We start from the raw sequence: 24,336 nt of genomic DNA, 5'->3' as shown, positions 1-24,336 counted from the left end.
CAATTACCACTTTTGAGTTCCTTGGCCCGGTGGGTGTGTAGGCTTTGGGCTCTAAAACGAGGAAAGGGCAGCACTTTGCGTTTAAACAAGACGATGGAGAGATGGACCTGGTCCAAAGCAGGATGGATCTGTTCCTGAGCCATGCTGCATCAGAGGGCAGCTAGATTTATGACAATCGCATACAATCTTAATTTGTGCCCAGCCCGATAATGCATCTCAAGGCCAGAATAGTTCTGCTCAGTGTTTCTTAACTGGATGTTTCTTTAATTATATGTCAGAGGCCATAAAACTCAAGAAGAAATTTCCCACAAAGCACCGTTTTATGTCTGGATCATTAGGGTAAATTACAGGCAACAGTAAAAAAAAAAAGAGAAAAAATGAAAAAGAACAGGTTTATTCACACCATTTTGTTTGTTGGGACACCTCTCACTGGTGACCATGTCCTAGTGACAGGGCTCATGTCCTCACAGCAGACTGCCAAGGGAGCAGATTGTACAGAGAAGTAAAGGACAGAAAGGACACCCTGTACAAATAATAATACAAGAGTAAACATATACATATTCACAAATCCATGATTATTTTGTGTTCCCCTCAATCTACTACTGCAAAGCCACTTCTCCCTCAACAGTTCCATACATAAGATGACCTGTGCACAGTTATGATATGGGACATGACTTAGTATAATGGTGATGACTAGAAAACTCCAAAGCTGTGATTACATGATGAGCTATACACACTCGCTGCCACAACCCTTGGCACACCATGAAGCGGATTCAGAGTCTTAATGCCTGCTGCTCTATATTTATATATTGCCTTTAATTATGCTTCCACTTTTTATTTTCTTTGGTGAAAATACTTGGAGCAACTGCTACCATTTAATTTAATTTAAAATGTCTTGTACTGCACTATTGCTGTTATTCCAACATATTCTGACATTAATATAATTAAAACTAACAGATGAAAGATTTTCTATTCTGCTTAGTACTGGCACATTTCTTCAGTCCACAGGCTTTCAACACACGCACACCAAACCAGGTAGAGCAGTTTATCGTCCTATTCCCCTCAGTTATATTTGTGTCCTGTTGGCTGTCCTCAGCTCAGCTCAAAGCCAGCAGATGACTCGATGGCATAAAGGAGTTTGTTTCTCATGAGGCCCTGGTCACAGAATTCTGGCAGCTTGAGCAGGTTCATGCAGGTACTTGCAGTGGGCAAACGCTCCAGGTCTGATCCTCCGTTGTGGATGCAGAAGGCTGGATATAGCTCCTGTGCACACATAGATATTAGCAATTTATTAGCCCATTGCCACTGATTACAACTCAGAGTTTTGAATCTTTAGCTGCCGACAGAAAATAGATGAGAGCTTGCGACGGAGCACCATGTTCAAAGCAATTCCAATGAAGCCATAAGTGTGACATTCCACTAGGGGATAAATGTTAAAAGAGAGACATTAGCAGCTAACCTCATACAGAGCCAATATAAATTTAGGGAATCAGATTAGTGCTTGAAAGGTACTGAGTGGGTGAGTGGCCTAGAGTTTGACCCTTAGATGAGCGGTTGAACGAATGGTCATTTCATGTTGTCTATGTGGCATTTTTTAAATCAAGCCTTCTGATGATGAGGCCAACTCATCTGCAGGCTGTGACACTGGCCCCTTCCATCACACAGCAGGCCAATGGAGACACCTGATTTCCTCCTGCTATTTAAAGTTAGCAAATACGGCTTTGTGACCATGCTACCCCGATTAAATGGCTCTTCTGGGACTTAGCCGTAATGACCCCATTTTTCTGACAATTACCGTATTAAACTATCGTTGCTTATTGAGAAAGTGCCATTACTACTGCCATCATTTTGGAAAAAAAGATAGTTTCCATCATCTTTTTTAAATGGCTTCTCCTGACAGAGCTATTCCTTCTCTAATGAATCCTCGACCATTTCACGACAGCTAATTAAGCCTTAGCTGGCTCAAACTGAGGGCCGGGTCAGGGGCCACTCCCCCACAAATGACTGCCCTCTCTAGCACAGAGACGAGTGAGTGGGAGGGGCTGTGTGCTAGCCAAAGTCAGACTGATTAAATGTGGAGGGGAACAACCAGCTCACACCCGAAGAGGACAGAAAAGGTTAGCTTATTATACAGCTGTATATGATTTTTTAATTACTCTTGTTTACCCCAGAAAAGACCAGACTATTTACAGGTAATTAATTATTCGATATATACCCATTACCTAATACCTTAAACTGAAGATGCCACAGCTCTTAGACTGTGCAAGGCGAGGTGTGCTCAAGACAGCAGGTCAACAGAGCCATGAGTTAGGAAGAAAAGATAAATAGGCACTTGACATTTTGGGGGTATTGTACCTTTTGTTTATGGCCCTGCAGTGTGACACGATTTCGAACTAAAATGCAAAAACTATTTAAATAATAAATGCTACTTTAACACAAGCATTACATAATTTTAGGTATGTATTCTTAATAATCTGGCATTTTTAATTTTTACCATTTAAAAAAATAAATGCCATGAATTAAATGATCACACCAGACATACAGCAGCCTGCAGGATATCCCAAAGGTACATATTTGCTTTTTTTTTGTTTGTTTGTTTTTTTTTTTTTTCATATTTTTCACAAAATATGAAAATAAATGTGATTATTTTTGACGTTTGCTTATATTATTATCCCTCTTCCCGGTGAAAAAAAAAAATAATGCAAGACTGATTTCTCTATAAAAACTATGTGGACATAAAAATTACTATATTGTTCCCTGCTGAAATAAATTAGTAGCCCAATAGGTTCTCTACCACCTATTCTACTTTCAACCAAACTTTGTCAAGTGAAGAAAAATAATCGTGTATGAGTGCAGAAGTGACAGATGAAAAAGTATAAGCACACCTTGAAGCCCAGCAGAGGGGGTCTGGAGCAGCTGGTCACAAACTTGAGCAGCTTCCGTTTTTCTTCATCTGTAAAGCTTTCCACTACTTCCCAGAAGATCTGGATGACAGGGTGTGTGGCTGAGTAGCCACCTGGGACAAGAAAAGACAATAAAAAGTGCATTCTTATTTGAGTCAGCTATAACAGGAGGCTATCCAAATAAGTTTGGTGAACCCTAAGCTAGTCACAACACTGACATACAGCAAACATTCCATATTTTGAAAAATAAAGTTATTTGAAAGATACTGTCCACTATACATTCAACATTCTTTGCTCTTACCAGAGTAGTTTGTGAACTTTTTCAAATCGTCAAGACAAATGGGCACATGAGCTCCGGAAATCAGCACCTTTCAGAAAACATATGCACATGTTTGTGGTTGCTCAGACTGTTTATGAAACATTGAAGCAGTAACTGTACAAGAATACCTGCATCTCCTGCTGATCAAACATGCGCACCCACTCCAGGTTGACCACATTGGCGAGGCCTTGTCTGAAAGCCAGACAGTGAGGTCTGATCTGTTTGTTCAGTCTGTAATCGGCCACCAGGTGAATGTAGGTGATGCGGTTGACTGTAGTAACCGGAATGTCTTTTCCTCCAGGTTTCAATTCAACCACCTAAAATAAAACATTTAAGGGCTTTATATGCTAGGGGCACTACAAAATTTTCAAGTTTCAAGCATAGTTCAATAAATGTTTCCCAGTGGAATCAGAATAAGTAATAAGAGCGTTTGATTCCTGAACATTTTTGCCCAAAGATCTTTTTTCATTAGCTCTGGAGCAATTAGTCCTTAACAAGGTATGCTCATTGCTGTAAAGAATTGGTTTGATTTCTCAGTTAATAAAATTATACACTGTAAAATAACAATAAATTCCTTGTTGCAGCAGAACTCAATTTATAATTTATAATCACAAATTATTTAATTTAAAATGTTGTCTTATAAAAAAAATAACACTTACTGTAATATATAATAACAATTATATAATTATTCCTATTTTTAAATGTAGCAACACATAATGCAACAAAAATGATAATATATGTAGTGTTATGTAGTGTCCCTCAGTATGTGACTGCTAGACATACCGTAATCATTTTTAGTTTTCCTCCTTTCAGCCAATTCTGATTATGTGCTAATGTAAGAGAATTACTGCTGTTATCTTGCTTGCTTTGGCAATCTCACAAGGGCAAATGCAGGGCAAACTGCTCCCGGGTGTGTGCCTAATCTCTCGCAAATTGTTTTCCCTATCGTGTTTGCGATGCCTTATTTGTGACCAGAAGGGCTACATTGTAACTCAGCCATTTCAGGTGTTGTTTGAGAAGAGCTAATAAGACGTGTCAAAGCCCTGAGCAAACAGGCTGTGGGTTGAGTGCAGGTCTAGGACCAGGTGACTCAGAGTGCGTGCAGCTCGTCCTCTCAGACCTCGCTAAAGAGCAACCGTGCCTAAGAGCATCAGGCTGCTTCTGTCAGCCGTGTTTCAGATCATTCCTTAGGTAAAGGCAGGGGAAAGGTCAACAGCAGCTGAGCTTACAGAGACAGTAGTGACGTGCTTTATCTCCTTTAGTGCTAAAATCGGCACATCAAGAAGGTAATCAATTATTCATGCAAGACGGGTCAAAGTGAACGAAGGATAACGGGTCAATAATTGTACTATGTACTAGCGGTGAGATGGAGAGAAGCTTCTTAATCTATCCATGTACCTGAGCCTCTCCCAGATCATTGTTGACTATAGTGAAGTTGAGGCCGAGCTCCTCTACGTCACCCTCATAGCTCTTGAGGAAGAGCAGGTTGCGGTACATTTCTGGGTCCAGAGAGGCCAGGTGGTGAATGTCCACATCAGCGCTTGTTCCCAGCAGTTTGGACAGAAAGAAACTCGCAAAGGGCAGCTCCACCAGCATGTTCTCATACAATGCCTGTGTAAAGAGAAGCTGGATCACAAAAAGTACAAAGATATACACATAAAGCATATTATTGAATTCTTTCTTCACAGTGATAAAAGTGAAATGTGCATAGCCTTATACAGTAATTAATATAGGGCCTTTTACACAGTTTTCTGTTTCTTCCAGCTCAAACTTTATAAATGCCAATTCTCACCTTGACCTTGATGCTATTAAGAGGCAGATGCAGGCAGGTGACTCATAAAGCCCAAAGCTAATGTACTAGAATAGTCAAAAAAGAGCTGTGTGGAGGCATTAAAATATACAGGTCCTTATAAATGATGGCGCTAAAACCCTGACCACATCAGCTAAATGGATTATAAATCTCACAGATTTCCATAATGCACGCATCTTAAACACACACGCACGCATAAATCAGAGCTATTTTCTAAACACAGGTTAATTGCGCAACTTTAAACAATGTCTATTTTTTATGCAAAATAATCCACTTAGTATTTCTCTTGTGGCCCACAGCTCGTTTCAGACCATATGCGCGTCATGCCCCTTGAAACCTATCAATAACACTTGTGCCGGGAAGAGGCAGCAATAAGTGTATGGAAAAAAACAGAAGCCTTATTTTTTCAATGGCACACACTTTATTTATGAGTGTTTATTGCCAGAAATTGTGCCAAAATGACTTAGGCAGGGAGGAATTAATTATTATGGCCTGGGCCTTTTAATATAAGTGAGTGCAGTGGCAACGCAATTAAAGCAGATCGCAGCACCATCAGGTGGAATAAATGCCAACAACATTTCAGGTGCATTCTGTTAGCTGCCAAATAAATTACTTAATTTACAACATTAAGAATCAATAAAATTATAATGCCTTTCAAACACATCTCTATCAATCAGGGGTTCCAACCTCACACTCCTAAAAGCAACTGTCAACTCTAAGAGAATGGTGAGAAAAATGGTGCAAAAATGTGATTTTTAATTGGAGTGAGGCTACAAAGATCCCTGTAGCTCGCAGTTAAGAGCCATAAATGAAGGAAAGGTTGTGGGGTGTGAGCTAATGAGAGATAAATGAGACACTGGAATCAACTCACTTGGGTTACACTATTTAACACAAATAGAGACTCTTGACAATGTCTGTGAATCCAGATCAAATGATATTTATCCATCTACAGACTTGTTATAAATAGGAAGTGACTCGTTTTCATGTCTTCCTATTTGTGACTTAAATCTTTCCTGTCAGCTGGGTGGACAAGTGAAGAAGAGGGATGACGACTGGCCTCTATTCTGATGTTCAATCCCATTTCAGTGAGTACCCGAGACAAGCCACTCCTGCCTGTAATACATCACCTCCACAACAATGGCACGCCTCGAACATTAATTAACAATATTAATCTCCTGTGTCCTTTGAGCCGCACTGTGCCCACTGCAGCAGCAATGATGCAATCCCAATCTATATAAACACTCGCCTTTTATCCAGGCACTAAACAAACATCAATACACACCTTCTAAATGGCCACTCAAAAGGCCATTTTTATTGAGAAAAAATAACTTAAGGAAGGGTTAATTGAAAGTCAAATTCAAATTCATTTCACCCAGCCTAATTGCCTGAACCATTAGCTAAGGAGTGCAGGGTATTGAAGGCGTGTGGGCAGAGGGGGTCTGGTTGCTGATGGATAATTTTTCACAGTCAAACAAAATAAAACTTAACACTGTACAATGTGAACAGGATGGCCCTGGACACAGCAACAGAGATACTACTTGGATGTTGCCGACTGTAAAACAGATCAAAATGCTATTACCACATGCTTTGAGCCCTTATTTATGTCCTGTCTGTGTGAGGCTGCTGATTTAGAGGCAGCCAAATGCAATCACTACACAAACAAGAGGCAGGAATCATCGGCTAATGGAAGCCTTAATTGAGAGACGGCCGCATGTCATGAGGTAATTCTTCTCTGTTTCAGGTGATAGCCCCCTCCCCATAAAGAGAGCATCTTGATAAACAATCACTATATACATTAAGCATGATTTAGAAACATTAGGCTCTAATAAATAGTGTCAACAACGGAAGAGTGGGACAGAAACCCGATGGCATCAACAGTTTACGCACTCGGGCAAATAAGCACTGAAGACCAAGCTTTCTCTTAAATGCATAGTTGAATGACATGAGAGATGTTTAAATATACAAGCTATATATTTTGTAAGAACCATACAAGGCTTATATTATATTATAAAGCCATGAGTCATAACTTTTACCTTCCCAAGAATCCTCCCTAGAAAGTAGTAGTGTCTGGTAAAGGAATCTCCGACCAGCATCTGAGCAGTGGGGCTGGGATACAGGAGTCCCTCATTGGTGGTCTTGAAGAAGCCCTGATTGGGGTTAAAGCCTGACTTGAGCAGCTCATTGAGAAACTCTCGGAAGATCCCTCCGCCATCGATTCCTGCCTCGTCCAGACCGTGTGCATTCAGCAGATGAACACGAATACGCTTCTTCAAGTCTGGCTCTGTATACAAAAAATGTGCTTTTATGGAAAATTTATGCACTTTGACATTTAAAAAAGAAGTGTAGAATAAAAAAGCAAAATAAAGAAAATAAAAACAAAAACAATTTCATGTTACACAGAACAGAAAGATTTCTTACCTTAGATTCTGATACTTACAAAAATAACCCTGTATCAGAATTTGAAATTGTCTTAAACAATGTCAGTTTATATAGTTTGGGTGACCCATAGAATATTCAGATCAAATTCAGTAAGAGGTCATCTCTCAGAATAATTAATGTACAGTGATAAATCAGGGCAGCTATAACTTATAGACATCTAAATGATATAGATCATGTCTTCACTCCAGGTCTCCTACTACTCTTTTTAATCAGATTGCCCCACTGAAGTGCCCTTTTAAATCCAAACACAAAAGAGGTAACTTAAAATAATTGACTCTGCTTTTATGTGGTGCATTATAATGATCAGAATCATAATTATGCATTACTCCAATGTAATACCATGCATAACAAACACAATTTTGGGCACAATCTTAACAGTGTTACATTTTTCTTGATAACTTTCTATTAAACAACAAAGACACCTACCATTCTCTGGGGAGAGTTTATCATAAGCATCTTCATAGATGTAGTTACGTCTAATGGTGACATTGATGCCGTCGGGAAATGGGCCGTCCCCCTGCACATCCCGTTTGTCTGCAAAGATTAACCTCTGGAAGATCTGCAGAACAGATGTCGCACCAACATCAGTAAATAGTAAATAGTTTTAACTTAAGTTGTCCATCACCACACAGTCTGGCTGTGCCTTACCTTGACTCGTTCTTCAAAAGGAACCACAAAGGGAAGCTCTGTCAAGATGGCCAGATGTCGCTCCTCAGACACAGACAGCTGTGGGGGCTCCAAACCAACTGCATCAACATAAATATTGAATACTTTATTAGATCACAGGACTTTGTACAGCATTATACTTATAACTCCAAGAAGAATAGCTGTGTGGAAGCATAGCTAATGGAGGTCAAAATTAACATTTACATGCAGAATATAAGGTAATCATCTAACAAAAATAACCATACATATATCATATTTAATAATCTGCAATTTTGTTCCCATTGTTTGCACAGTTAAACATTAAGACGATAATTTGGGTAAATTCAGGATTTGACACACAACCACCACAATAGCTAAGCCATTTTTCTATAAACTCACTTTGCACACACTTTAACTCAATTATTCTGCTCAATTAGTCAAACTGATCTGCATTTTCCCATCAAGGTTCCATCTTTAAGGAGAAATATGGCAGTGTAGTAGTCAATACAACGTTCATTCATCAGGCCTGAGTCTGTCCATTTAAGGAAATGAGAAAAGGCTAGACAAACACCAGACCAGATGTGCTTGGGTTCATCAGGTACTTTCACACTAATTGAATTTATCCCATACAGCCTTTAAGTGGCATTAGGCAGATCATACACACATTGTGACCAGCTTTTTGTCACAGCCGTGTAAAAATTTTAAAATGATCCAAATAGGATGGATTTTTTGGAATTAACCATACCATTAAAAATATTTACAATTTTACTACAAAGGGAAATATGTTATATGATTATTAAGACATGGCAAACTAATTGTGAATAAGTTGCACATTTCCATTAATTAAGTCTTAAACTCTGTGCGTTAATTAAATGAATGAACCGGGAGGTGTCTTGAATATGTGACTCATTCTCTTTGGTGTCTCAGTAATAAAACTGGCAGGTTTTGTCATTATGCTTAGACACTTAGGCAACCCCAAGTCCAGCTCATTTACATCAGGATCTGCATCACCAAAGTCTAGTTGACCAACAAGACCACCTTTGGCAAAAACTGGCAAAACAAGACCCCAAGATGCTTACCATCCAGTGTAGACTGCAATGGCCCGATGCGACCCATGCGCCGCGTGCGCCACACATTTCTTGCAGAAGGCACATATAGCTGGGTGACCTGTGTACAGGAAGAATGATGAGAGTTTAACAGAATATATGAGAGGAAACAGGTCTTTCTCAGAACTTACCCTATCAGCTCGGATGTTTCCCTCTTCAGAAAGCCAGTGGCCTGCAGGACAAAATGGCCGTCTAATGTCTCGAGCTTTTATCATCTTCACCAAGTTAGTGATGACCTGAGGTGAATCAAACAGAGACCTTTTTTTTTTTCAACTCACACCATAGAATGTATATATAAATGGACATGGGTAACGTGCTAGCTGACGTATTGCAAACAGGAAGTGCACCAGGGGGCTTTTCTGACTCCTTCTGACCCTGGCTCCCATTGACTTGCATTGGAATATTGTCATCCCTCTCTCTGTGACTGATACTGTGAGCCTCTTCATTTTTTGTCATAAAATGTTCGTACTAACCCACTCTACATGATCCTTTTTTTTTTTTTTTTCACTATTTTGTCCATCAAAAAAATCATATTCATAATATAGAGCCTGGCTACAGACTTGCTACCTGTAACCATCACGAGCTTCATTTGAGTGGCGCTGAGTGCTATGGGTGACGTCACACTCGCTTAGTCCACTTTTTTTTATACAGTCCATGACTCACACATATTATTTTGGTAATATCAGCTGTTCAGTATGTCATGTCATGTCATGTCATGACAAGGTCAATCAGCTAAGTACTGCCCTGTTACAAATAAATATCTTTGAAAATTGTGAAGGTCTACTGCACACTATTACACACACTTTCATGTCCAAAGCAGGTAGGTATAGGGAATTCTACTTTCCTCCAAACCACATTTTGGAAGTCCGAAAGTGTAACTATGATTAGTTGTCAGACTTTCAAGTGAATAACCTCACGTGTGTCATTGCATGAGGTATTGAAAAAGGAGCTCTGTGGTGTTCCATAACAGTTAGTGCCAGTCCATTTCCATATAATACATAAGGTAGATTGTTTCAATCGAAACATTCTTACCTAAAGCACATCATTTTCATAGAGTGACCATCAATCCCTTGAAATCACCAGAAGGCAACTAGAGTCTGCAATAATGGCAAGTGCAAAATGATGTAAAAAGCACGTGGCAATGGGTTTGGAGCCGGCCTACCCCCTGACTCTAGGAATGAATAAGCATTGCTTAATTAGCCCATTGGGTTAAGTGCACGCCTTAATGGGCCTTTCCCAAACTCCTGGGTGACATAGCTCTCCAAACATGGCCAAGAAGAAAGTTCCATTAGCAATATTAATACAAGCTTAGTTGATCATTTTCATTCAATTAACTTCTTTCAATTAAATAGATAGCTCGACAATAGAGGTGATAAAAGATGGGAGGGACGGCTGACACGGTCCAAACATTAGCGTGTTAAGGGTCAGCAGCGTTAAACTGACTGTAAATCCCACTGTTCAATTTGGAAAATGCATTTTCCCTGCTCCCCAGTTCTTTAATGGGTCATTTTAGCTGACAAGAGGCCTGTGAGCAGATCTTTTATGAAAATTCCCTTGGTGCTCTTTATGTATTTGCCACTCCAAAGCTTTGGTGTTCACATTTAAATCCTTCTCTCAAAGACAATAAAGTTTCCCAATCGTGGTTTCCATTGGTGAGGTTCAAAGGGTATGTGTCCTGTGTTACATTTAGTAAATACACAGTAGTTGAGCAGTTGTGGCTCTACCTCATCACTGCCTGTTCATGAACAGCTTGACTTTCACTCAACATCAAGAGGTGATTGTATTTTTAGAAGGACTGCCTCCATAACACAATTAGCAGATAAATGCAGTCTTTGTGCTTCTCACCTTAAAAAGCTGCACCCAGCTTTTTTGTTCAGCCTGGATTCTCTGTTGAACTTCAGTGTTGGTTTTGACCCCCACACTGCGGAAGGCTGCCATGTACTCCTCACGGTGCTCGGTCTTTGTCTCGGGATATGCCAGTTTGATAATTCCCAAACACGCATCTCTGAGGCAACGAGACAGTGTAACGAGCTCAGACAATGTGAAGGGCATCATGGAAGACTGTGCCTGACCTGTTTAAACAAATATTTTGTTTAATTTATACATATGATTCTTTGTATATGGACTACAAGTTCATTCATATATTTGAACTACCTTCCATTTCATGTCCAAAGAACTCGCTGTCATGCACTGAGATGAGGGAGTGGCTAAAGAGAGAACTGAAGAGATAGAAAATTGGAATAATGCGGTTGGAATCTTCGAACGACATGGGAGATCCTCTGGACAGGAGCTGCAGCAGTGGGACCATGGAACTGTGGGTGCACAAGACTAGGTCACACTCATAATGATATAAAAAATGTAGACTTTTGTTTCATGCAGACCATACCCTGTGATCATTTTGGTTGTCATAGAAGTGATCAGGTGCCACAGATGCCTTAGGAAGCGTGCAGTGAAGGCTAAACTGTACAGAAGTCTGCAAAGCACGATGAAAGAAAAAGGAGATTTGAACACAATATAGAAAGGTTAATTTTATTCACATGACATTATCAGTCTGAAATACAGTAAAAGTACTTTCCGCCAATTTGTCTACAATATATACATTGTAAACTCTGCCTTGTTAAACAGGAGACATAAGTAAAAAAGGAATGAAACAAATGACATTGTTAACCAACATTTCCTTCATAGATATTGTGGGTCTTTTCTCCCCTTTTATACTTTGTGGGGCCAGAGAAGGGATTAAATGAGCCATTAAGCTTTATTTAGGTGAGGCACCTTCCATTAGTAAACTAGTTGCTGGCAAGGGTACCCAGCTCAGGTCATAAACAGTCCTCTTGCTTCCTGCTGAAGCCCCATTTAACTTAATGGCCAGAGTGCAAGACAATGGAGGAGTGAGGAGGAGGGGTGGCCTAGTCCTCGCTCTGACCCTCAGCTCCAGCATGCGTCCACACTCACTCAATTGAATGATAACTCTGAGGTGGCCTCACAAACCTGGCCACAGAAGCTCGGCACTCAATGGGGCTGCGGCACCAAGGTGTAAAGCACCTCTTTGTTCAGGTTTATGTCTATTTGTGTACATTTAAATTGCATCCCTTTTCACACAGAGGCCAAGTCCAGACACTAATGTTGTAAAGGATCTCAAAGGAGAAAATAAAGTGGCCGTGCATGTAATAACAGGCATATTCACTGATGGCAATGCCCACACTGTAACCTGCCTATCATAAGTTATAAAACTGTAAAGGGTTAAGGGCTATCATGTGTGAATCATTAAATAAAAAAAATAAAAATAAAAAAAATAAACATTTTTAATCAAGGCTAAAGTTTTCATCCAAACACAAATGTAATTTCGTAATTCTATGCAAATAAGATATAGTACTAGAGTGACAGACAACCAGCTTTTGCCTTGAAAAATGGTTTGCGCTGAGCGCATACCATCTGTCAGTGCTACAAGGCTCAGGAGAGAGGGAAGTGCTAGTGCTGTGGGCTCATAACAAGTGATGCGGGTGTTTGATTGAAATGGGAAACAAAGCACTAAATGCCAGCTGACATGCTGATTTACAGCTTGGGAGAACCCAAACCCCCATTTCAATCACCAAATGAACTACTAATAAACAAAGTCAAGACATCAAAAGACTTGTGTGTGCATGTGTATGTGTAAAAGCTACTTGATGAATCACACCCACATAATTTCATTTTGTTGCCATGTTCGCTCTTAAGTATATGCCCATCTAATATTTTCAACAGCAAAACATGGAAATCCTTGTTTCAAAACAGTTCCCAGAAATCATCTAAAAGTAGACTTATTATTCATCTAGATTTCATCTAAAGACGTGATAAACATGTTAATAACTGAGCATACGATGATTTCAAATTACTGTTAAAGTTAAATTACACAATTACCACTAAACTTCAATGAGCTAATAGCAAATCCATTAAAAAATCAATTTTTGAGGAGTGCAATTTCATGAGACATTTTACATATTTATTAAAAGGCAGCATGCTGGACCACTAGCCAGATTTTTTTTTTGCTTTAGAGCAGTAAATCAAGGCAAGGATGCAATTTGCTCCCCTTAGCCTCTTGTAAAGCTATCCCGTCCACTTCTGCAGTGATTAATCTTTCTCAGTGAGCTAATTATTTTGTACAGATATCCAATAATGATGGAAGACGAAGGGTAGGATTTATGGTAAAAGTGCATGAAAGAGCGAAACTGTAAAATGAGCTGGGATCCAGAGAGATTAGGATATATTTGCTAAAAAGAACTTTGCTTGTACAAACCGGTTTAGCTAATAGCAGTAATTAACAAGACCATTTCTTTTGGGTAATACAGCACGAGTAAGCAGTAGCAACTGAACTTATAATTACCTACTGAACGTGGACTATCAGTGAATCACGCTCTGATGACTTCTTGTCAGTCACAGCTGCCCCACCCCCTCCGCCACCTCTGACATCCTGGTTCTAATGTAATCAACCTGAAGAGAGGTAATTGCCTGTATCCAAGACTGACAGCTTTCCTGACATCCCTGCTTCCTCTGCCGGTTGTAAATGCCACTAGTGCAGGCCACAGATAACTGCCTGCCTCTGTTATTTACATTACTGCTTACAGAATGGACACACATAAAGATACAGCTCTTCTCCCCATCACTCAGTTGCATTTACCAACTTAGACAGTACTGTTGATTGAATATTAAATAAAACTTAATAAAAGTGTCAATAAGATTCCCGGTTTCTTCTCAGCAGTGTAGCTTTAATTATCATGTACCTGACTTTGGGCACCATGAGGCGATGCTGGACCATCAGCGTGTGACAGATAGATGCCATCATGGTGAAGACCTCCTCACTGGCTGAGTCCCTCCACACCAGGTTCAACAGAGCATTTGTCTGCTGCTTAGTGTCCAGCTTATGCACACATTCTTCTGTAATGAGCTGTACTGAGATTCGGCCATCATCCTGGGGGAAAAAGCACACAAAAACTGATATGTACAGAAATTAATTATTGCAGTCTAAATTATAATCACAGAACGGCATAGAGCTCTGAGTTGTATGTGGTTGCCAAGTACACCAAACCAGAGGGTTGGCTCAAGATACCAGTGTTTTTCATAAGTGATACAAATATTAACCTGCTTGGGCGGGAGACGCATGCCAGCATCATCCTCATCTTCAGAGTCACTGTTCACCTCAGGCCTGTTGATGATGCTCTCAGACACCGGCAGCAAAGGCAAAAGTGTCTGTAATGCTTGTAGGTAAAAGAGCAGACCATCCTCTGACAAAGAGCCTACCACCAAACAACCGCAACAACCATGGTTAAAGAACCATTCAAGAATGTGGGAAAGCACAAAATCTGAAATTATGGTATAATGAACCACCAACCTAAGCAATTTTCTCCAGCTGAAAGAACAAAGTAGAGAACCCATGGTGCACAACTGTGAGCAGATGAAGAATAGTCTATAGATGCCTTAAGAGAGCTAAGGAAGGCCTCAAATGGGAATGAGACATGAGGGTCTGACAGTGCTGGGATGAAGTAGTGAAAAATCTGTTCAGTGAATGGTGCAGAGATAAACTCCTCTGTAAAGGCTGCAAACACAAATTGCCTGAAAAATGGAAACAGAAAAAAACAGCTTTAATAAATTTCACCTACTTCTCAAAGAAACTATAACACAAAATTATGTTCTTGTAGGTTTAAGTGACTCTAGACTGGGTCCGCTAGGGGAGCAAATATTTCCTCTCTAAACAGAGAGCTTTGTGGTTCAGTGACACACATCTGGTGGGTACGGGTGATAATTAGCTGTTCGAACCAAAGTATACACAAGTTCCTCACACTCCCGCCTCGCAGTTGTTGAAGAAGAGTCAACCCGCTGTTTGCTGCTTAGAATGTCTCAAACTGAAGACAAATAGTCAGACATTCTCCACTCTGACGAGTAAGCGACTCGGAGGGCCTTTTATGGCTTGTTGTAAATTGGTTGTGAAGCAATTACAGCTCTACTACTGGAGGGAAAACTGCTGTGGTTTGTCTCATCAGGCCAAAGAATGATTTTAGTTAAATGTGTAAATATACCCAATTATTCTTTTTTTCTGTTATGGAAAAAACATTCAAAAATATTATTATAAATATTGCCAATATGAAACAAAGCTCAGGCTACAAATGTCATCCCTTATATGAATTTGTACCTTGCGTCTGTTGTGCACGAGGAGTAGGTAAAGTGCAGAGGTTTTATGATGTGCTCCAAAAGTGTGCTTGCCAGAGGGATCGACAGTGTGTCACTGTACTCCAGACTGGTGGGAAGTCTGTGATTCGCAAGAGTGTACAGAGACCTGTAGTATCCTGAGAACACATACACTCTATGCAGTTAAAGTAAGCATTTACTAACAAAACATTTTAGCATATAAAGGAAAAGCTATTATATTATATTATTCCAACCGCACAAGAAAATGTAAATATTAATAGTACTGCAATTGCTCCAATCTCAAACATTTCTGAATTTTGTGATGTCATCTGAGACCCACACTGTTTAAAATACATTTTAAATCAACTGTAGTTTTATACAGAAAATAAAATAGAAACTTAATAAATATTTTATTATCAAAATAAAATACAGATCACTAAACTGGTGTAACTATACAAATGTGTGAGTAATGAAACTTACCTTTCTGAACTATATAGTGCAAAATCTGCTCAAGTAATGAGGCTACATAGTTAGCATCTGGAATAACAGGAAGATATGTCTTGTCTGAAACAAATATTTCTAGAATTCGCATGGGTACTGCCACATTTAAACTGTCATCACCACAACTTTGCAGAAGCCTGAGAAAATATTCACAATGCCAGCAGGTTACACATTAAAAATGCCCAAATTTGTTTGTTGTTATTTTTCTTAATTACCTGCAGCAGAAAGCAAGGATTCTCTTGATTTGAAAAACACAAGTCTGTTTATGTGGACCCACCAGCAATTTAATAAACTGATTGTTGTGTTTTATCAAATTGTGGCCCAGCCATATCTTGACAGTCCAAAAGGGAGGGATGAGAAGATTCAGTGATTAACATCAAACATAAAAGACAATGTGTGACAGATTCTTACCAGGCGATGAGTGTCTACACTCTGTCTGTAGAAAAATATTAATCGTCTTGACAAGAGGCAAAGACTTGGACCGTCTAAAACATACTGTGATCCCAGTCCCTGCATCTGGTTAACGCTCTCATCAAAGCATGCTCTTTGAAAAGCATACTGTAAGGAAGAGTCATAGCTCTGATAATCAAAATACTATACAATATGATAATATGGTAATGTAAAACAATACAAATAGGTCGCAGGAAAAGATTTGAAAAATGTTTATACCTGTCGCTTTAGATCTTGGTATCCACGTATAAAGGATTGTATGGTAATCGCATTCTTCAACCGTTTTCTTTCATCCTATTCACAGTATCAAAGTCAGATGATAAGAGTCTAATATAGAAAGAACAGTAAAAAGAAAAAAAAAAGTGACCCTTGCCTCTCTCTTCCTTCTTTCTTCTTGAGTGCGGTGCAACAAAGAGGCCTTCTCCTCCTGTACAACACATAGACTATTACAACATAGTCTTTAAAATGTATAATATATTGGGATTAAATATGGCAAAATAGCAAAATGTTTGTCACCTTTTTACTTGCTCCTCCCAGTGATACCTTAGGTCTTGTCTTGAAATCTCCCTCAAAGCTAAACATTTTAGAATGTTTCCATCAACCGATAGTAAAGCAGCCACAATATCCTGGAAGAAAGGTGGGTGAAAGATTTGCAAATTTTCAATCAAGGTCTCGTCAGTTATTGTTATAAAGACTTTAACAAATGAATCACGGTGCACTATAAGTAACATTATATCACTCCGAAGTTGAAAGACAAAAGCAACGTAATTCATCATGACTTTATTTCATTTCAGTGTTCACTGAGCTAGCAGCCGGTTAAGTTAGCTAGCTAATGACTCAGCAGCTGTCAGTAAATAAAATCTATTTTCCTTAATACAAATACCTCCCGTACCATGTGAACACTGAACAATATTTGGAATTTAATCGTGTGGTTTCAGGTTATTGTCAAACGTATGTATGAGCCATGACTTTGTTGACGTTAGCACTGAAGTTAGCACTAGAGCTAAGCACAGACATAGCTAACTTCACGAGCTGTTTTCCCGTCTCTTTTAATATCGCTCAAATATAAGAACAGGAATTGAAATGATAAATAAACAGCCAATGAAACGTTTACCTTTATTTTTTCAGATAAGTAGTTAGTTTTCAAGAAATAAAGTCCAAACGAATTTTCTTCCTCTAGCTAAATGAACACAACACAAGAAGGATAAACTGCATCCGCTTCCGGTATTGTCTCAAAGTGGATTGGACAAAATTCACGCCAATCAAATCTAAGCCGCTGAAGCCCGCCTACCACTGAGCAGCGGAGCTTCTGGTTCTTCACGTCCATGGATCCATCACATCACAGAGGAAAGGTAGAGTTTCTGTTCTCAACCTTTTTTCTTTTATCCAAATACCCGCAATGCTATTTTTTTTATCGTCAAGAAATCCCAACAAACGCTTTAGTAGGTTATTGAAGTAAATATTATTTTTAAGTGCTTATAGGAAGAGAAATTGCAAGGTGCATGTTGTAGGCCTATTGGATATTGTAACCTGTATTATTTTCATCTTTTTTTTCTTTTTGTCTTATATCTACTATTTCCACAATTCGCGTAGTTACTGCCACATTGAAAAACTGCCACCACAGCTTTGCCGGAGCCTGCAAAACATTTTGCCATGCAAGCGGGTTGCACAATAAAAATGCACAAATGTCACTTTGTTTGTTTGTTTGTTTGTTTGTTTTTATTATTGCACTTTGTACGATTTATGTATTAGCCTACATGTATATCAAAATGCATGAATATAGCCTATGTTATTTTTTATTTTATTTAGTTTTTATATAAAATACACCTTCCTTTGAACCTCTTGAGACAGACAGGGTATTAAAAGCTGGGGTATGCATAGATTTCATCACACGACTGTATATACTTGTATAAGATATATAATGATGGGTTATATAGAACATATTAAGTGATTTACATGGCAATTTTCATCACAATAGCTACGCCTATTTCTCGCTCACCATCGATCTCTTGTCATCTCTTGTGTGGTCTAAAATAATAATAATAATAATAATAATAATAATAATAATAATGATGATGATGATAATAATGATAATAATAATAATAATAATAATAATAATAATAATAATAATAATAATAGCCTAAATGTAGGCTTTTTAAAAATCGCCATTATAATTCCCATTCCTATTAAGGCCATAGAAGACCAAGAAAGAAACTAGAAATAACAATAATAATTATTATTATATTATTATTATTATTATTATTATTATTATTATTTTATTATTATTATTATTACCAATACTCATAATTAATCATATGTATAATAGTCTACTAGAAGTAGGCCTATAGCCTAACGCACGGATATCCTTAAACCTTTTCATAATGAACACATTTACCCAAGGTAATTAATATATAAAGCATCACAATTTGTCACTTTGATTTGTATTTTAGTTAATTGTGAAAGTAATTACGGAGCAAATGAACAGCTTTCAGGAAAGACCGGGGTTTTAAGGGTCTGCTTCCATCTAAGGCCCTTATTAATTTTCTCTCCCCTAGATGTGATGAAAAGGAGCGATAAATCTCCGTGATCGGTGAAGGCCAATAGTAAATGGCTCCATATTTCACCGCGGCTTTAATAGAAATATTCATCCTAGTCCCTTAATGAAATTAAACCTGTGCGATTCGTTGGGACAAGACGCTGGTCCATGGCCGCAAAGCTGTTAGGATAATCATCAAGGTCCAAGTGGCTAATTACAAAAGAACACTCTCAGTGTGCGATACAAGTCGAAAGGTTGTTTATTTATTCTCAAATTATAGGCCACTGGGTCTATTTTCTACATAATGGAGTGAAACAAGCGCGTTCAGGTCCATGCGTAAAATACGCATGTCAGATAAAAATGTATTTCTCTCAAATAACACATTAATGGCTTTTGAGAGTCTTGGAGGGATCTTTCGCACAGGGCCGCGTCCTCGTACAGACATAAATCTTCCCGTTATCATTCTGTAATTGCTCATGATCATCAAGGTCCATAATTAAATGGCGATCCTTTACTTGAAAACTAGCCGCTGACTTGTTGATTTCCCTCGAGCAAATAAACGTCCTCGGTGTGCGCTCCGCTGATGAATTGACAAAAACCTAATCAGCTTTATTGGTAGACAGGTTAAGGGCAACTGGGTGTCAATAATTCTCATTTTGACCTCCGCTTCCATTAACTTTAAGTGGCTTATTAGACCGAAGTCACCAAAAGCCATGAGCCCAGATTAGGCGACGTCTCTCTGCTCGTTATACTTAGATTTTTTGTCAAAGATTCGACCTATATGTGACTTGTTTTGATAGTTAGCCACAAGATGTCAAATGGACCTGCAATTATAGCAAATTATATATATATATATATATATATATATATATATATATATATATATATATATATATATATATATATATATATATATATATATATATATTGCCATCGTATAAGTAGTCTAAACAAAACGAATAATAATTTCCATTTCAATAGGCCATCGCCTCCATATGACAATATGACAGAAGGAGGGCTTTTACTCAGATTTCCCTGTTGGCTTGTTTGTCTTCAAGATGTTCACTAATAAACCCGGGTTTTACGCTTTTATAAACACACTACGCCATGTTCCACTTAGGATAACTTTAATTAGTGAATGTTAAAAAAAAAGAAAGAAAGAAAGAAAGGTGGGAAAAAAAAGTTTAGGAAAGGCTAATAATGATGACCACTGTCTACAGGCGATGGAGTCTTGCTGCTGGACAATTAGGCACCTAAACGATGGCTTAATGGGCTATTCAATGCGATGAGAGCCAACATAGGTCTTAAATTTGCACAACTTTGATGACAGTTAAAAGGCGTGTGAAGAACGCTAAGCCTAGTTTTTGCTGATTTAAAAAAAAAAAAAAAAAAAAAAAAAAAAAAGCAGTTTAAATGCATTTTGCGATCGTAGTTATGAGGGCAGGTTGCTGGTTGCCCACTTCTGTAATTAGAGCGGAGGAGTGCGCTTGGCCCGCCCTCTGGTCGCAGATGCACCAATGAGCTTTCTCTGATAGGCAATAAGTGTCAAGCAGAGTCCACACCACATCATAACTTTTGAGAGGTGGCAAAACACGCTCACTTCTCCTCAAAAAAGCAGCAACGGCGCACAAGAAAGGATGGAGAAATCAAAAAATTTTCGCATTGACGCGCTGTTGGCAGTTGATACACCCAAAGTGCAGACTTCTCCTCTTGCTCTTGTAACAACGTTGTCATCCTCTTCTTCCTTGCCGTCGTCTGTGAGTGTGGCAGCCGCGGAGCTCACCAGCAACGCGGAGTCTTTACGCACGGAGACGCCGTCTCCTCCGAGGATTTCTACTTGTGGCTTGATTCCTAAACCAGGCTTGATCCTCAACAGCCCGCATTCACTCCCCAAAGCCCGCGGGGTATCCCAGCTCAGGCTCAGGCTCTTTACGGCCACCCCATGTACACATACTCCGCCGCTGCTCTTACTGGACAACACCCCGCCTTGTCCTACCCATACCCGCACGGTTCGCATCATCATCACGCCACGGACCCCATCAAACTCTCGGCCAGCACGTTTCAACTGGACCACTGGCTGCGCGTGTCCACGGCCGGCATGATGCTGCCCAAAATGTCCGATTTTAACTGTGAGTATGCGTACTTTTGTGTACATCATCAAAGCCCACGTGTTTGATGTTCTTTTTTGTTTAAAAATTGCATGTTGTGTATTATATTAGAAATGAGAGATATCAGAAGGATTTTTTTTTCTTAGAGGAGGAACTAAAATGGACAAATAATGGACAGTGGGAAAGTGGCAGAGCAGTGTGAAACCCACAGTGCTCATGCTATTTGCTCACCAGATACTGCCTTTTGTGTCTCGACCCATTTTAGCAGATTTGTTCAAGATGAGCCACAGTCCTCTATTGACATTTAGTCTGAGACAGATGTGGAAATATGAATTTCAGCAAGCTTCTGCCATTTATTTATTTTTTGCTTATATTACTACATTCGCCATGACTATTGCATGTACAATAGCCGATTTAATATTTGTCATAGCCCTGTATCACACATATTTTCTATTATATAATTTACTGTTATTATTAATTCTTGCAGCCCAGGCAAATCCAATTTGTTGGGTAAATGCAGACGACCGAGAACGGCGTTCACCAGTCAACAGCTGTTGGAGTTGGAGCATCAGTTCAAACTAAACAAATATCTGTCACGACCTAAGCGCTTTGAAGTGGCCACGTCCCTTATGCTCACAGAAACGCAAGTAAGCTTAAGCTAAAGATTTGCTTCACTATTATTATTATTATTATTATTATTATTATTATTTTCATTTTATATTGGATGCTGTTTGTCCACAAAAAATTTTTATACATTAAAATGTTAAATGATTTTTTACGCACGCCTTGCACACATATTTGATTTTAAATTTTATATATCCCCTTTTGCAGGTTAAAATATGGTTCCAAAACAGGCGAATGAAGTGGAAGAGGAGTAAGAAGGCCAAAGAACAGGCCCAGGAGGCCGAAAAAAGAAGGGCAGTAAGGGCCAGGAGAAATCAGACGGACTCGATCAGTCAGAATATCACAGCAAGACAGACTCCAAGAACGGCAGAATAAGAGACTTTAGAGACAGCGACGACGAAGATGGCGACAACTTCCTATACAACTCCTCAGACTGCTCTTCTGATGATGAGAGGAATCATACCAGTGACACGAGTCCGTGCCCTGAACCTGTCTCCTCTCTTCCTTCCGAACTAAAAGACTGCTGGGGGCGTGGTTGCATGCTATTCAGCCTTTAACTTTAACACAGTTATAAATAATTTTATCGTAAAAATGCCTTGGTCTCGAACACCCACAGACCGCCAGCAAAGAAGATTATAATACTGCACACAGATCGTCTACATATATTTGCAATGAGTTGACACATATGGGCCCACACACACTCTTATCTGTGTACTTTACGCTATAGCGTTCCATCACGCTTGAAAAATATTTCTCTTTATTGTATTTATAATTATGAAATGCATGCTAAATGTCTTGTTTAGCGTCTTTATTTGTGTGTATAACAATGTGAAAATAAATTGTTTTCTATGTAAAGTGGACACGCTACGTGGGTTTGGCTGATTTACGGCAAGGCTGCAGCGGCTTAACTGGAAGCGCACACAGCCCTGTGTTTTTCTCCTTGCTCTGACAGCTCGGGTCATGGGAATTACTGTTAATAGCGCTGTCGAATCTGTGCAAACGGGCAGTGAGAGCAAACAGCGAGTAGGCAGTCAGACAGAGGAAACATTTCACACCACACAAGCAATGGGCAAGTATTAAGCCTTTGAGCGTCTGATAACGGACTCAGCGGATCGGCTTTGAGATTATAAGAAGATACAAACGTGAAACTATTTCCCCTAAAAATTTGCAAATGTTTCCACAGTAAATTAGGGAATATGTGAATTATTACAAAGCTATAACATATGTTGGTCAAAGCTGACTGCGTTTCCAGTTTTCCAAAACAATTACATCTATAGAAACAGGGGAACATCTATAGAAAAGCAGGGGAAAGACTTCGCTAGGCAGCAGGTAGCCTATGGACAAATAAGTAATACGTCTCTTATAATCTATGCTCAGCAATGGCAACCCAACAAGTAAATGGTCACTGACTGATTCTGTGTCATTTGTAACAGGATTACTGAAGGATCTAGTGGTTATCAGACATGTTTGCTCAAGCAGACTGAATCAAAGTTCAGCACTGGGTCAAGTCAATGCTGAGTACAACAGCCCTGCTGACTGTAAAGTGGCACTATTTCATATAGTCTACATACTGTACATACTATACACTGGTGTCCAGTCAACAATAAACAGTAAGCTAAGCACAGTTCTGTGTGATCTGTGGTAATTGGGGACATGACTCTCTGGCCTCTCTGGTCCATTCTTAACCCCTGGCAAATAAAACTGCCACACCAATGGATCTAATTTAATGACAGATTTATAAAATGTAACGGAATGATGCTGCTATGCTAACCATGCATAATGTGCAGTGTGGACATGCAAACAGAATGGGAGAGAGAGTTAAAGCCCCTAGGTCAATTCATGAGGGTGTGTAAACACTGAATGAACCAATGCACTCACTGCTTTTGTTAATGTCACGACTGCAGTGGCCAAAGGACAAAAGGTATTTATTAAAAAGAAACTTTGAATAGCCATTTATTATAGTCTATAATCATACTGTGCTGTGTGCAGCAGTATCCAACAGTTCTCCAACCCGAGCAGTGTGAGAACATAGGTTTTATAGTTTGAGCTTGGCCTCTTTGGCCTCCATAGCGCTGGTGGCGACCTGAGCTCGCTCTGACAGCAATGCTGCTTGCTCAGCTGGTCCCTGGGACTGGGCATTCTTCAGTACAAAGTGGCTGATGAAAAGCTTCAAACCCTCCCGCAGCATTCCTAACTTGGAGATTCCAGAGATCCTGAAGGTGAAGAAACAATGGAGGACATTGATTTCTAATGCACACATGTTACATAGTAAAGTGAAGCCATTTTACAAGCAAAGTACCAAAGGTTAATATCATCTGCATGCAATAGTGTTAATTGCCAACAGCAGTTTGTTTTATCTGAATGTCCCATGATTCTTACATCCTGTTACTTACTTTCCAAATATACTTGTCAAGTCCTCAGGCTCAGTCTCCTTCAGAAGCTTGATCAGCATTTGACGCAGGAAACGCACCTTGGGTTTGTCCAGTTCTCCAAATTCAATTACCTATACAAGTAAAAATATAATGATTGTTGATTGTATTTGAAAATCTATACAAACATAACAAACAACATACAGGGCCAATTGTTATGTTTACTTACTTTGAGTACAGACAGAACTTAAACACTTTCTCTAAAAGCAGGTAATGAGCTGTAAAAGTTGTTGAATGTGTGTAGACAGGTTATTTAGCCTTAAATTTATCCCATATGCTGAAAATGGAATCATCTGTAATGAGATAA

At 39.2% G+C, this 24,336-nt stretch overlaps 3 protein-coding genes across 3 annotated transcripts; 1 reads left to right on the top strand and 2 right to left on the bottom strand.

Moving 5' to 3' along the window:
* Nucleotides 1–378: 378 nt before the first annotated feature.
* ube3c (ubiquitin protein ligase E3C) lies at nucleotides 379–17,584 on the bottom strand. Its single transcript, XM_020935711.2, has 24 exons — nucleotides 17,447–17,584; nucleotides 16,849–16,958; nucleotides 16,706–16,759; nucleotides 16,552–16,626; nucleotides 16,294–16,440; nucleotides 16,098–16,213; nucleotides 15,862–16,019; nucleotides 15,386–15,539; nucleotides 14,588–14,808; nucleotides 14,338–14,492; nucleotides 13,980–14,167; nucleotides 11,609–11,695; nucleotides 11,377–11,534; nucleotides 11,068–11,294; nucleotides 9,354–9,458; nucleotides 9,196–9,283; nucleotides 8,120–8,217; nucleotides 7,898–8,030; nucleotides 7,066–7,313; nucleotides 4,621–4,833; nucleotides 3,351–3,539; nucleotides 3,205–3,271; nucleotides 2,886–3,016; nucleotides 379–1,263 (listed from the first exon to the last, which is right to left on the bottom strand). Exons 2-24 carry the CDS (start codon nucleotides 16,912–16,914, stop codon nucleotides 1,093–1,095), a joined length of 3,249 nt encoding a protein of 1,082 aa, XP_020791370.2. The 5' UTR covers nucleotides 16,915–16,958; nucleotides 17,447–17,584; the 3' UTR covers nucleotides 379–1,092.
* A 2,710-nt stretch (nucleotides 17,585–20,294) lies between these two features.
* Nucleotides 20,295–22,157, top strand: mnx1 (motor neuron and pancreas homeobox 1). The gene is given in 5 exon segments (XM_055150815.1): nucleotides 20,295–20,752; nucleotides 20,755–21,007; nucleotides 21,464–21,623; nucleotides 21,808–21,886; nucleotides 21,889–22,157. Coding segments are annotated over 5 exon segments (1,008 nt in total). The 5' UTR covers nucleotides 20,295–20,505.
* A 1,324-nt stretch (nucleotides 22,158–23,481) lies between these two features.
* Nucleotides 23,482–24,214, bottom strand: LOC129408149 (nucleolar MIF4G domain-containing protein 1-like). The gene is made up of 3 exons (XM_055151095.1): nucleotides 24,199–24,214; nucleotides 23,994–24,103; nucleotides 23,482–23,813 (listed from the first exon to the last, which is right to left on the bottom strand). Exons 2-3 carry the CDS (start codon nucleotides 24,050–24,052, stop codon nucleotides 23,636–23,638), a joined length of 237 nt encoding a protein of 78 aa, XP_055007070.1. The 5' UTR covers nucleotides 24,053–24,103; nucleotides 24,199–24,214; the 3' UTR covers nucleotides 23,482–23,635.
* Nucleotides 24,215–24,336: the final 122 nt, after the last annotated feature.

Source organism: Boleophthalmus pectinirostris, unplaced genomic scaffold (genome assembly GCF_026225935.1).
Source record: "Boleophthalmus pectinirostris isolate CB_2022bp ecotype Guang Dong unplaced genomic scaffold, ASM2622593v1 HiC_scaffold_15, whole genome shotgun sequence".
Classification (NCBI taxonomy): Eukaryota; Metazoa; Chordata; class Actinopteri; order Gobiiformes; family Gobiidae; genus Boleophthalmus; species Boleophthalmus pectinirostris.
The sequence above is the reverse complement of the archived record's forward strand: the minus strand, read 5'-3'. Positions and strand labels throughout refer to the sequence as shown.

What these genes read in the sequence shown, in the direction of transcription:
- ube3c (XM_020935711.2), bottom strand. Translation starts at nt 16,914, where the DNA reads ATGTTTAGCTTTGAGGGAGATTTCAAGACAAGACCTAAGGTATCACTG. An exon ending in TAGGGAGGATTCTTGGGAAG is followed by an intron (nt 4,834 to 7,065) that starts GTAAAAGTTATG and finishes CTCTTTACACAG; the next exon opens with GCATTGTATGAGAACATGCT. An exon ending in CCCCTCTGCTGGGCTTCAAG is followed by an intron (nt 1,264 to 2,885) that starts GTGTGCTTATAC and finishes ATGTGTGCACAG; the next exon opens with GAGCTATATCCAGCCTTCTG.
- LOC129408149 (XM_055151095.1), bottom strand. Translation starts at nt 24,052, where the DNA reads ATGCTGATCAAGCTTCTGAAGGAGACTGAGCCTGAGGACTTGACAAGT. An exon ending in TTGACAAGTATATTTGGAAA is followed by an intron (nt 23,814 to 23,993) that starts GTAAGTAACAGG and finishes CTTCACCTTCAG; the next exon opens with GATCTCTGGAATCTCCAAGT.